A 14,008-nucleotide genomic window follows, 5' to 3' on the forward strand; every position below is an offset into this window, starting at 1 on the left:
TACTTTGATCTATGTCACCAAACAACTTTATTAGAAAACTTGAAAACCTATGGAAACAAGTCACATTTATGGGGAAATAGGTCCAACACATGCCTTTAAACAAAGAGCAGAAACTACCGGTGTGAAATTCAGGAATGACTGAATCAAGTATGTTTGATCCAACCATCAAAAGTTTTCTTTGTCTTGTTTGGCCATCTGTAGAGCACAGGTAATAAGCTCAGACTTTTTTTGTAATAATCAAAAATTTATTGAGAACAGATACAGAAAAAATAACCATCCACAGAGATAAGCACTGCTTAGGGAAGACGTTTGGGCATCTCACAATGTTGTTTTACAGTCAAAACTGCACTGTGTAATGTTTGGTAAGTTCAGTGTCTAAGACAGAAAAGATTTGCTTTTCCTGTTCAGGCTGGTCTTTGTCAAATCGTCCTTTACGCGTCTCCAACCTAAAACAGAAAGAAATGAGTATTTTAATGTTCTTCTAATGGAAGAAGCCTATGATGACATGTTGATAGTGGTATTCATACATAGTTATATTAGTTGGGAATTAAAAATGTAGCATTTAAAATACACAAAGGCAAGGGATTATTTCGGATCATGACACTATCCATTTATCCATCCATTAAAAGAAACAGTAAAGCAGAAGGTATACTAAAATCAAAGTAGAAATACTTCTGTGTCAAAATGGTAAACAAAGCCAACTTCTCTAAGATGCAATGGGCTTAACTTCAGCTGTCCATGCTCAGTGTTTGAAATGATTACAATATTCTGTGTTCATTTTAAATATCTCCTCGGCCCTGTGGTCGAACCTGTTTGACATTGCCTAAGTTGTGCTGCTGTCCATCTACTGACAGTCTGTTGAATGGGATGATTTTCATTGCAGTTTTCTTCATGGAGTACCACCGGTCACGCCAGGTTGCCCAGATAATGCCATTGTCAAATCCCGATGGACCAGCATCTTCTGATGTGTACACACCACCTAAAAAACATCAGTTGGAGCAAAACAGTTGGTTGCTTTCTAAAATAGTTACTGTGCCCATACATTTTTCTGGTCCTGACACCTCCATGGCATCCCTGGGTGTGCTAACAGACCCTGTTCAATGCCTTTCTCCCCATTTTGCTTCTCTCAGGATTGATTCTCCCACTTTGGAATGGAGAGCAGTCATAAATTCCTACTACTGGTGTTAACAATTATTGCAAAGAATGGGCTATGCCAGCTTTGGAAAATCCAGAAGGCAAAGTGTACTCTACAAACGTGACTCGTTTTCCTTTGTCACTGAAATGTGGTGTCCTGGATTATAAGCACTTAGAAGACACTTTACCTATATAATATTTGCCATTGAGGTGGCCAGCATGACATCTATTCATCCACCATCCAGACCCATCTTGCTCAGCACAGTTGCCTTCATAGTTATCATTGTCATTATCATAGGTACTGAACCGCATGCCATTGTGGTAGGTGTAGGATTTATCACTTTTGTCATCTCCAAAATCATATCCATCCAAGGCATCCCCGGCTTCACCACCGATGAAGTAGGCGTAAGTCAGTCGATACTTGTCTTCTTCACTTCCCACTCTGAATACAGCATAGTCAGCAGTGCTGTGAACAAAGGGCAAAAATGCTGAGTGTGAGCATGCTGCATTCCCAGCACATGCACAAATGAAAAATACATCAGTGTTAAAACTGCAGAAAAGGCATTTATTGCACCCTAGAATTTTAAAAGGAATTGTTTTCATGTGACTGTGGGGCTCAGTTCAGTGACACACATCCAATCAACTTTTGTGCTCCAGTATCAGACATGTTTTCTGACTACTAGCCTTCAGTGATGTATGAAATATCTACATTACCAGTACACACACACACACACACACACATATATATTTATACATGTATATAATCTCCCAGGTTCACAATAGAAATTAAAAAAAAGAATAGAACAGAATAGTTCAGTTGGAAGGGACTTAAAATGATCATGTGGTCCATAAGATATGTAAGACAAAGAAAATTGAAGAGAAGAAACAAATTCTTTCAGCCTAATAAATGAGTGCTGACAGCATGCAGCCTTCTGACAGGCAGGTGTACCTGGCAACAAGTCACACCCAGTGACTGCTGTCACAGACACAAGCTCAGGAGACAAAGCAGTTCCATGCACACATTAGTTGGTCTGAGAGTTCATAATTTTTTAGGAGCAAACTTTTATCAGTACAAACTGATGCAGCAGTGGGAGCAGTAGGTTTTAAGCTGTCATTTTCAGAAGCATCATGAACAAATACCTTTTTTTGCCACTCCAGTCCTCCAGCTCTATTCGTAAGGTGTATGGCAGAGTGGACTGTGTAGTTATTAAATGCATCTTTTCATTGCCCAGCCAGAACTCAGTGGTGTCATCTGGAGACAGATGTCCAAATCCTTCCTTGTACTGAACCCAATTTTTATTGAAGTCTTCACTCCCATCCAGTCTCTGGGGAAAAAAACCAAGAACAACAGAAGCAAAAATAAAAATCTCAGTCAAAAGGATATGTATAGGATGTAGGTAAATAAAAACAGTGCCCATGCAGTAAGTTGGTTTATAGAATTAATACATAAGTGGCATACCCTCTGTAGTACTGTCCAGCCGTTGCCATAGGAGTCAATCTCACAGTAGACCAGGAATGACTGCTTGGCTCTTTGAGGCTTGATAAAGTATAGACCACTTTTCCTTGCACCTTTATTTGCAATGTCTTGACAATCTGAAGTAAAGATATTCAAAAGATCATTTTCAATCTAGCTACAATTCTATCCTCACATTTATTTATATTGTAACTTTCTTAGTGCAAGAAATGAAACGAATCTAAATACCGTTCGTGCAAAGTTAGCTGCTTAGTCCACATACTTCAATGTCATTGTCGTAAAAAGTCCTACCGAGGGTCACAGGACTTGTGTAAGATGAAGATGAATTTAGTTTCATGTAGAGTTTAAGCAGTGTAAAACACAGTCATTGCATTGATTTCTACAGCAGCAAAGAAAGACACTTTCAGACCTAATGGAATAATTTTTTTTTTCCCACATGGCTTAGTAGAAATGTGATAGTGAGTTATCTTCTGTTTGTCCCAGGTCTGTGGAAACTCTACTCATGTCCCTCATGTTTAGCGCACATTTTGGGATAATGTATTTTGGCCAAAAAGGCCAAGCAAGAACTGTGTTCCACTTGAACACCTTGTCTGCAAAACATCTAACTTTTACTGACAGTATTTATAATTTGCAATTTTATATCTCTTTACAGAAGTCTATGACCCATAAGATTACAATAAATCATTGCTGTGATGCCAAGCAGCAGCACTTGTAGCTGAATTAACCCTCCACCACACAAGAATCATTTTGCACACCTCTTCCAGTTGTCTCCTGAATTTCAGCCCTGTCTTTGCACGGCTCCTGACAGAGTAATTCCAGCTGGGCAATCTTCTCTTTCAGCTCTGTGATCCTGTTGCTGTTCATTATATGTGTATCTGTCAACTGTCTGGACAGAGACACATAAAAATGGGTTGTTGTATCTGCCGTTTGTGAGTGTGTAATACACATTTATTTCCCTGGACACACGGCTCATGTATCTAACGTGCTGCTACATGCACCCCTGTAAAATGGGGTGCCTTTATTAGCACTGATATTTAAAGTTAAGGACAGGCAAAATAGGAAAGCACATGCTTAAGCTCATGCAAAACTTAACCACATGCAAAACTTGACTCTAATCAGCAAAACTCTAACCAGTAATTACTGTACGAGTATAACTCTATGGAAAATTTTACTTTGCTCTCCTGAAGTAAATGATAAACTGTTCCTCTTCAGTTATGGATGTATTTGTAAAACATAACTGCTGCAAATAAACTGCTGTAAGTGTCAGAATGCCTAAATAATCTTTGGCAAACGTCACTGAAGTGCAGATCTTTCTACACTCGGGTCAAAAAACATATCCTTAAGATTTAGAGACATTAATGATGTTTTTCAATTTTATTTTCAATGTCATCTTATAAAAGACTACCACTGAGTTTATAGTTACTTATGATTTATAACTATGTAACTGAGCTAATTTTCATGGATATATGCAGCAAAATTGGCCAGAGTGAATGAGTGCACAAACATGCCACATACTCTGCTTGATAGCAAAAACACATGACCTCCAAAGGTCATGAAAAAGATTTTAGGGATAGCTGGCACAGCAGGAGAAACATAAATAAAAATATTGCCAGGCTTCATGACATTCTTATCTTGCACTTCTTGCACAATTAATGGTTTATCCAGGTGAGCAGAGAATTCAGTATCAGATCCTCGTGATCCTTTTGTGTCTTGCTAGGCAGCTACTAATCGCAGTGTGGGCAGAACTGTCCACATGAGCACAAAAAACCTTTCTGAGAGAGCCTTTTTGGCACTTGATAAAAGAACAGAAAGAAAACAATTTGTATTGTCACTAATAAAAGAAGTGGAAGATACCTACTGGATAGTAGTTTCATGAGACAGTATAGTGTTTTCATATCTCATAATTTCTTCCATTATTTTCCTGGACTTTTGAGTAAAATCATCAATTGAATCTGTAAAACAGACAAAAGTACAAAATAATTGCAGTTAGGCAAATTTTTAAAAGAAAACTAGATAAATAATATTTTTCAGTTGTGTACTTATTTTTTATATGCTCACTTGGTAAAGTCTGCTTTTCTGAAGGATAGAGGCCTTGGATGTGTTGAATCAGATGTTCTGTTGTTACTGAGGAGTTAGAAATTCGCTGCAAAGTTCTCTCCATTTCCTGCAGGTCATTATCCACAGCAGGATGGTATTTATTAAGGAAATCTGCAATGCCACAAGTTGTTGGGCAGAAGCTACCCTAAGGAGTAAAGAGAAATAGTTGGCAATGTTTCAGGGGAAAAGAAAGCAGAGCGGAATATTTGGGCAGAGGAACTTTCAGACACTGCTGACACAAACGATAAGGGATAAAAAAGGGCAGGCATTTGCAGCAGACTTTTTTAGAGACAGTTTACTTTCACAGTAAGTGCACACATAGCAAGAAAACAGTGCACGCTGCTATTGTAGCATCTGCTGGATATGTGCTTTCATCCACAGCACAGCCTCCCGTACACCTTCATCAAGCATATACCGCTATCAATAAATAACAGGTTTAAACAAAGCACACCTAATAGGTACTGAAACCAATGATGAAGTTCAAGTGATAATGGTAGTTAATAATCAGCACAGGAAAGCTTTAGTTACATTCTTAAGATAAAAGGAAATTGCTCAGGTACTTACAAATCTGTCATCCAATATGCAGCAGTTTTCTCTGGTAGCAATATACTGAAGAGAAGAAAGAGGGCCATTTTTAGTGGATTTTTCTCCAACACCACTTTCTGTGCTAACACATTTCCTAAACATCCTTCACTTACCGCCACACTGGTAGAAAAGAGCAGGGAGAGGAGAGACCCCAGGGAAGCCCAGCTGCACAACCTCAGCCCCATCATGACTGTCCCACTGGGTTGTGCAGTCAGCAGCCGAGAATGTTCAACCTAGCACAGGGAGGCAGCAGTTTAAGGCAGCAGGCTGAAGCTGGGGGCGGGCACTGGGAGGTGGTGGGAAGAGGTGGGGTAGGGATTTGAGGTACATTCCCGGAATTTGCACATACACTCCTCCCATTTTCAGAAGCTGGTTCCCACTATAGTCGCCTCTCTCTGCTCCAACCAGGTCTCGGGGGAGGCAGGAAGGTGAGACAAGGCATGGGGATGCTAAACCCAGTCACAAGTGTAATGAAACTCACACATCGCTTTGTGATGGGGCCTGGCAGAAGTTTCACTTTAATAGCACAGGGAAAACCCACAGTAGTATCTGAATTATGTGTTACAACTATCAATAACCTAACAATAAATTGTATTTTGCAATTACATAGGCCTTTCCTCATGCAGATCTCTATGTGTTTTGCAAAGAGACTCAACATCATTTTCCCTATTCTATGGATGACAAAACTGAGGCAGAGAAAGGTATGAAGCGGCATATCTGGGAAATAAGTCTGTGGTATTTCTCATGGGCAATGGAAGTGTGAATGTTCCCTGTCCTTCAACACAGTGAGTTCATTCCAGGGACTTTGGTCAATGCTTCCTTGCTGGGGAACTAAAGTTGTTGGTATCTGCCTTATTCAATACAGCTACAAGAGTGCTGACAAGCCCTGTCTTCTACTATGGGCTTTGTTCCAGGCAAATTATTTTAGTATGTCCTTTTGCATGCTATCTGCACTGGGAGCATTAACACCTTTCCACTCATGACCTAGACCTGGTCTCTAAACTATGGCTTCTGCAGAGAAAGCCTGATTTTGTGCCTGTACAGCACAATGTGTGATAAGACAATGTTGAATGAGGCTTTTGACTCACTTACATGTTTGACCACATGATGAGAAGAATGGTGAGACTGGGGCTCATTGATAGATCTGTTGTTACTGGAGTCAGCTTCGTGATTTCAGGCAAATTACTTCATCTCTGTACAGCAGGATCAATGTTTCAACTTGGCTTAATAGGTACTTAAAACATGGAAATAAAAGCATTCTATAGGACCCAGGTTATTAGAAAATTAGATATAATTACGGCCTGAAACATGGAGAGTTCCTGACCTGTATATCCTCTTTTCATCTGGTCAAATCGGGTCAAATAGTAGGTTCCCATCATGTTCAGAGATCCACCCACATATTGCCAGAAGGAAATGTGAGCATTTAAGATGCTAGAAATCAAACTGATAGGACAGTTATGTGAGGTTGAAGCATTGTTCCTCCGAGAGTCAGCTTTCCAGTAACTCTGCCGATGACCGTGAGTTAGCTGCCAGGCTGCCAGAAGTCTTTTCCAAAGGATGACCGATGCTAAAGGTTTGTCTTTTCAAATCTGGTATCAATTAACTTCGAGAGCCATGCGCAGAATGTGCTCTTGTTGACCTTACTGATAGAAATAGGACATGGCTCCACCTTTTACAGGGTTACTTCTGTTTCCTAAAGAGTGAAAATAAAGTAAATAGAACTGGGTAGAAGTCTGTCTGTTGTTGTGTTTTTTATTGTTGCTTCACTGGTGCTGTTAAGATGGACTGAGGAAACTACTGCTGAACCTCCTTGTCACTGCTGCTCATACACTGAGCTTGCTTTGCTGCTTCTTTGCCGTTCCTGACACAAGGGTCCACAGTGTCCCAGAGGCTGTGCACCAGCAAGATTCCCTTGGATATGACAAGGTAGCACAAGTAGGTTCCTGGTAGGAACTTTGTAAAGTAACTGGCCCAGCTTCAATGCAGATGTACACTGCAGAGTACAGATGGGCACGTACTGTTCATGATGCAATAGGTGAGCCACGGAGCACAATTCAGGTCTCCCTTGTCCTCCAACAGAATAAAGAACACATCTTTCCCTTTTGTCACTTGGCTTGAAACTCTGTCAGAAGACTATGTGGTAGCAGAAAATGAAAAAATTTGTCCTGTGCTCCTAGGCAAGAATTTCAGGAATCAGAGAGGATGACTACAGTAAAAGCCTAGTTAATCTTGAGTTAAAAACCCCAAGATTTTATAATTAAACAATGAGAACGTCTGTAATGACATAATAACAGTGTATAAATAGAGTTTCAATGTTCAAGATAAATGGATAATTGGTCGGCAAAACAAAAGGATCATTATCCCTACAAAAGGGTTAGGAATAGGAAACCTGAATTTTCAGTCAGGTGCTTAAGTTACACAAAATTATCACTTTATAGATTTACATTCATGAAGGAGTCAATTTTCAACATTGCCTTAATGATTACCAAATATTTGCACACTGCAATTATAAGTGTTACTTAGCTGTATTTGTGGTCACAACTGTGGTACTTCTTAGCAGAAGATGTAAATATTTAAACCTCGGGAAATTTTTGTTTGCTTTACTGATTACATGGTCATGATTTAGCCTTGAATAATTAATCATTTCATATATTTGCTTCTTTTTTCTTTTTGTCTCTGATTTCACATTTCCTTACTCAGAAATATCTGATTCCTACTTTTAAGTTGAAAGCAACACGTATTCATAGTGGAATGACTACGTGGTATTTTTCCTCCCTTGCATACCATTTTGTCTTGGTGGGTCCTGGTTGCAAAACAGCTGACCCACTTACCAAACAAGTGTGCTAGAGACCTGATTGTACCCTGAGACGTGTCCAGCCTGATTTAGCCATGTTGATTTTCTGGCCAGTGTTTTCTTTCTGGTAAGTCTGTTTGCTGGTTTGTTAACAGACGAGGAACAATTCGTGTAGCACAGGTGGAAGGAAGAGTTCTCAAACTCAGTGTACTCTTTTTCTGCAATTTATTTTTGAGGAGAGAGTAAAGGTGATTCATTATTTGTTTAAAAGAGCTTTCTTCAACTCAATATTGATTAGTATTTTTTGTCAGCCACTGGGACACTATCCAACACTTTCCCATTATTCATAGAAAACATTTTCTTAGAAAACCAAACTGGAAGAAACATGTTTGTGTCTGTAAATTAGTTCCTGAATATCAGAATATCCTTATGGCTGTCTTGGAAAAACATCTGGTTTTAAGCTCATACTTACTTGCCTTAAGAATCTAACCTGAAAAATCAGTCTACATTTTAGAAATGCTTTAGTGACACATTTTAAGATTTCCAGTGGGCTCTTATTATGGTTTAACTGAAAGTGTTCAGTAGACTTGACTTGAAATTGCATTTTTTTAGATGCTCTGGAAGATAATTTTCCTATTTAAGAATAAATATTGAAAAATACAAAATGGACAATGCTGAAAAAAATACCTACTGTCCTTTGTTATCCATCACCAATATGTATCACCCTGCTTGTATTACTAAACAGATTAGTGGGCAAAACCCCCTTTGCTAGGTCGATCAATGAGTGAGTGATAATTAGGATGAGAGATAGAGACAATTAAAAAGCTGTCTAGTAGTGAAGTTATGCCAATGGTGTGCACCAAAGTGAAAATGAAAAAAAAAGTTTTGTAACTTATCCTTCTCTTTCAATTTTCAAAATGTGGGCAAAAGGTAAATCACAACTTTTTTTTCCAGTTGGATAGTCCACTCTGTGCAGCACACTTCTTCCTCATCCTTCCTGAAGTGAAATGAGTCAACAAAAATCAGTGGCTCTGCAAGGGAGAGCCTTTAATTTCTTCACAGTTGTGACACCAGTACAGGTACTTGCTATGCTTCAGCTCAAATACTGGCTGGAAATAGTTGTTTCTTTGAAAACTGAGTGAAGATCAGTAAGAAATATGTGTACTTCATGTCAGCCAGAACCTTTCATTTTTGGAAAGAAATTATGGGATATTTTGCCTCCACACTGTGAATACACACTTTAGAGTGTATTCTTTAATAGTTATAGGATAATGTATTTTCTTAAATCAAAACATGGAAGTTACATTGATTCATGACTGTTCATGTCAGCACTTTTAATAACTTAAAAGACCCTTTGATTTCTGAAAAGAACAAGCAAGGGTTATTGCTTTAATATATAGTTCTTATTTTGACTTAAACTATTATTACAAACAAATTAAAAAAAAATAGTTAACAATTAAAGGGCCAAAAATCAAGGCACTTCATCATCATAGTACTTCTGAAGGCACCTCATATCCATAAGCCAGATATTTGATGGTTTGAATGAGTTATTATCTTACTTTTGAAAAATCCTATAGTGTTTCAGTTTAGTTAGTACTGCTTACTTAATTTCATACATTAAATATTTTAAGCTTGTTTCAAATCTTAAGGTATTAAGAGTGAACTTATATCTAAAAAAGGGAATGTGATATAAAGGAATGAAAATATAATTCAGAAGATAACCCATTTGTTTTGTCATGGGTGAGGTTTTTCTGAATCCTAGAACATAGGATGTTACACCTCAAAATTCTAAAAATCTACTAAAATACTACAAAACCCCAAACCATGTTCAGTGAAACATAATTATTGAGCTTTGAGTTGTTTGTGCCTTACATTTGGGTACTTGATGCAACATAGCAAATTCTCTGCCTTTACTGATTTACAGAGACCATTTTCTACTGTTGATTCACTTAGAAAATGTTGGTATTCAGGCTGTCTGCAGAAGAGAGATTGCAGTGTATACTTTACCTTGAGGGCAAGAACAGTGAACTCTATTTGTTAAACAAAGAGATCCACTAATTTGTGGGAATGAGATAAGTAATAAATTCAAATATTTGCTGAGTATTTTGTAATTAGTTGAGAGGACAGAGCCTCAATAAACTAAACAGAGCCTACTTCAATAATCAAACGTATAGGCTGATATTATTAGTTTGGACAGGAACTTATTGACAATAACATTAAAGGAAATACAGCAAAAATGTAATGTATTTCTCAATAAACCCCTGGCCTGTGAAATAATTTGCTTGTACTTTTTAAAGCAATCAGAGGAAGCCTGACTGTCAGAAAAATCCTAGAAATATAGTGGAAAGTGTATTTGTTTTGGAAAAATATATTCTGTGTTGTCCTCCCCGACTTCCAGGATTAGGCTTGAATGCCATTAATTCACGATGGTGGAAGTAGAAGAATGAATTCCACAGTTCTTTTACACATTATCTGTGCTCTGTGCTGGTGCACAAATCTGTTTACAGGGAGAGAAGCACAGGCTTAAGTTTGAAATATTAATAGCACTAGCCTATTAAATGTAAATGTAAGTATTTAGGGTCACTGAAGGAAAGTGAAGCTCAGATTTATCCACATGTAAACCATAAGCAGAAAAAAAAAGAGTCTTCCATATATATATATATATTTTTTTTTTTTTTCAATCTGCAGTCTTTTTCTTTCTCTGGCACAAAAATTAAAGCCAGAAGACTTTTCTTTCCCCCACTTTCTTCTCATAAATTATGAGAGGATTTCTGGCTTATTCATAACTTACATTATGCAATGGGTTCCTATCACGTGAGTGAGTTGTGACAGCTTTTATTGTTGACCCATATCCCCTACATAGGTCACAAATACGGTCAAGTCTTTTACTAGCATCTCCTGTGTATGAATTTCACGTAGCTAGTTACTGATTGTAGTTTCTTTCGGGCTTCACTTGCAACCACACAGTGCCATCTGATGTCCTCGAAGAGCAATGAACTGTTCCTAAAATCTGTTAAATCATCTCAAAAAAATCTCAAAATTAAGACTTGACCATCACAGAGCATTGCTTTCCAAGCCCACCTTGAAGAGAACCTCTATATAATTTGCCTCTGTTTTCATTAAAACAATCCTAAGATCATGTATGAAATAATGGGCTCTGAGCTAATTATTACTGCTCAGGATGGAATGATGATGGTAATGAAAGCTCAGTCTATTTTAAGAAAATAATTTGTGAAATGGAGGGGATAGAGGTAGTGAATAAATTACCTTTTCAGAAAAATGGATGATTTTGTTGGAACCTCAACAAGGTTATTAAATAATCTACTTATTTATGGACAAGTATAAATTGAGTAAGAAACAAATTCGCTGTGGGAACCAACAGAATACAGGCTTTGATCCCTTTATCACTTCACTGCATCATTGCAAATAATGGAAGCAATCCTAAATCCTTTCCTCGTGTTTTTGGGAGATCAACTAATAGGTATGTTTTAGTATTTAACACATGTTGGACATTAATTCTCTCACAAAGACGTCAACATCCATATGCATATTTGCTAAAATTGTATTTAAGGTTCCGTAAGGACCTTGAAATGGTTTCTGACAAAGCAAGATCCCGTCCTTCACAGAACCATGAGCACTGGCTGTCAAAATCCATGCTACGAAATTACTTGAAAGAAGTTAAAAGAATAAAGCACCTTCTAGATTCCAAGACTGTTGTGCCCATGTACATGTGAGCATGCGAATATTTATTTCTTAATATAGATAAAATGCTAACCTATGACACCGGGTCATCCGGAGAGAAAGAAACGCACAGGTGATGCTGGTGGGAGCAGGTGGCTCTTTTTGGGGCCAGAGGTGGTTTCGCAGGCGAGGTGGGTGCGGACAGCGGTGAAACACAGCCACCTACCGGCCCCTGGGCTCCTTGGCGTCAGCAGCCGGCTCTTCTCACGCCCCCAAGTTCAGTTTTGCAGCGTGAAAACTTGGCGCAGCCCATTCCAGCGGAATTTTTACTTACACTCATGGGTTATCAATGATTCTGTTTATCAGTGATTGGCATTGTGTTTAAGCACAGAAGGGAGGACTGCAGCACGTTGGTAATGGTGTCTCAGCCAAGGCAAACCGCATTTGAATTTCACCCCAGGATTTGAGAGCATCGCATGACTTTGCTGAGGATTAGCCATGTTTCCTGCCACACTGCAATGTGTTGGAATCTGACTGCAACGTATTCCATATCAAAAGACACATGGAAGACACAAAATTTATCTACAGAAAGCATCTGTCTTTATGTCTATACTGGTAGTAATGTATTTTGTACCAAGACAGTGCTCTTTCTGATTCTTGCTTCAAAATTTACTTTAAGGAGCTACAATAAATATGTATTTAGGACAAAGCTCTCTGGAGTCAACTATGGGTACATTACATGGTGGTTTTTTTCCCCTACTATGATTATTTGGATGTTTACTAGTTTATAGAAACTCGAAACCTGCAAATTTTCTACATAGTAATGAAATACTTTCATAGTGTAATAATCAAAATCCTCTGTCCATATAGCAAACCAACTTTTCTTTATAACCTACTTGGTTCTGCCTGTTTAATAGATTAGGGCAGGAATTGTTCATCACTCAGGCACTGAGAACATTAGAAAATGGTGCTTTATGGCCCTTTTTTGCAATAGGAAAACATTGTACCTCGCTAAATAAAGAACCAAATTCTGAGACCACAGCATGACTATTTTCTGTCTTCTCTCAACTGCATTATTTCTAATCACAAGTTGAAAATAGTCTAACTGGAAGTCTTATCAACAATTTTCAGAAGTACTTATTTATTTTCAACATGGCTACTTTTTACATCAGTAAAACCCCCTCTCATCATCACCACATACTTAGCATTGTCAGTTGCACCAAACGTTTTATTTTTCATCGCTCCTGCAAGAAGTTCCAATTTTATTATTGTATCATCTGCGAGATACAATTCAAACCCAATCGAAATAAAAGTGTACTTGTTAAGGAAGGCCAGGCTGTTACTGTGTTAGAGCAGCACTTAAGGCTCTGGTTCAGGCACAGTCCTAGCTCATGTCAGACACGGAGGATTCGCTCTGGAGCACCCGTACATGATTAACCCTCTGATGTCCAGAGACAGCTCTCCAGCTTAGACGTCAGGACTACGAAATCGTTCCTCTTTATATATGAGGGAATTTCCTGGGTTAGTGGCATTTACCTCACGTTCACAGACTGGAAATTCAGTATGAGACCTCCTTTCTGTCAGAACAGAGACGTGCACTTCCACGCAGAAAGCCTTATTTTTTAACAAACGCATTTTGTATTTAGGAGAGAAGGAAAGAGTTTCATAAAAATTCCGTAAGTAGACAATCTGACATGCTTCTGACATTAACCCAAGCCTTATCATGGGGTTTCCGCTGTTGAGGTTTTGCCCCGACACACCGCCTCTCGCTTCGCTGGTGACACGGGTGCCCCCGCCAAGCCCGCAGCACCTCGGGGATGCGACAGCCCCGCACCCCCGCCACCGACCCGTGTCCAGCGTGGGCCCGGGCACAACCGGGCCCGAAACAGAGAGGCCCCATTCGGACACGCCCCGGGCTGGACCCATCACTGCCCTCCAACCGGCTGGCGCTATGGGATACACCAACTACAGCGAACTGCCCCCGCAGAACTCTCGGCACTCTGTCCCGCGCTCTCCGCGTTTATAGGCTTTCTCCCGCCCCCTTTTCCCAATCGCCTCCGCAGGCCGCAGCTCCTCCCCAGCCCTGTGTTAGGCGGCCGCAGCCGGGGCGGTGCCCGCGCTCCCGCCCGCTGCCGCCATGAGCTGCGCCGCGCTGCTGGGGCTCCGGGGGCCGCGGCTCCTGGGGGCCGCCGCCCGCACAACCCGCCGGAACAACCCCCACAAACCAACAAAACCCGGGACAG

At 39.6% G+C, this 14,008-nt stretch overlaps 1 protein-coding gene across 1 annotated transcript; it reads right to left on the reverse strand.

Moving 5' to 3' along the window:
• Positions 1-5,523, reverse strand: FGG (fibrinogen gamma chain). Its single transcript, XM_042049927.1, has 10 exons — positions 5,404-5,523; positions 5,270-5,314; positions 4,667-4,850; positions 4,467-4,560; positions 3,364-3,494; positions 2,594-2,727; positions 2,275-2,459; positions 1,323-1,600; positions 810-979; positions 1-446 (listed from the first exon to the last, which is right to left on the reverse strand). The coding sequence occupies exons 1-10, from the start codon at positions 5,476-5,478 to the stop codon at positions 432-434; spliced, it is 1,311 nt and encodes a 436-aa protein (XP_041905861.1). The 5' UTR covers positions 5,479-5,523; the 3' UTR covers positions 1-431.
• Positions 5,524-14,008: the final 8,485 nt, after the last annotated feature.

This window comes from Corvus kubaryi, unplaced genomic scaffold, assembly GCF_017639235.1.
Source record: "Corvus kubaryi isolate FWS band 111438036 unplaced genomic scaffold, C.kubaryi_AGA036_p1.0 71, whole genome shotgun sequence".
Taxonomy (NCBI): domain Eukaryota; kingdom Metazoa; phylum Chordata; class Aves; order Passeriformes; family Corvidae; genus Corvus; species Corvus kubaryi.

What these genes read in the sequence shown, in the direction of transcription:
- FGG (XM_042049927.1), bottom strand. Translation starts at nt 5,478, where the DNA reads ATGATGGGGCTGAGGTTGTGCAGCTGGGCTTCCCTGGGGTCTCTCCTC. An exon ending in TCAGGAGACAACTGGAAGAG is followed by an intron (nt 2,728 to 3,363) that starts GTGTGCAAAATG and finishes TCTTTACTTCAG; the next exon opens with ATTGTCAAGACATTGCAAAT. An exon ending in GACTGGAGTGGCAAAAAAAG is followed by an intron (nt 1,601 to 2,274) that starts GTATTTGTTCAT and finishes CTTTGTTCACAG; the next exon opens with CACTGCTGACTATGCTGTAT.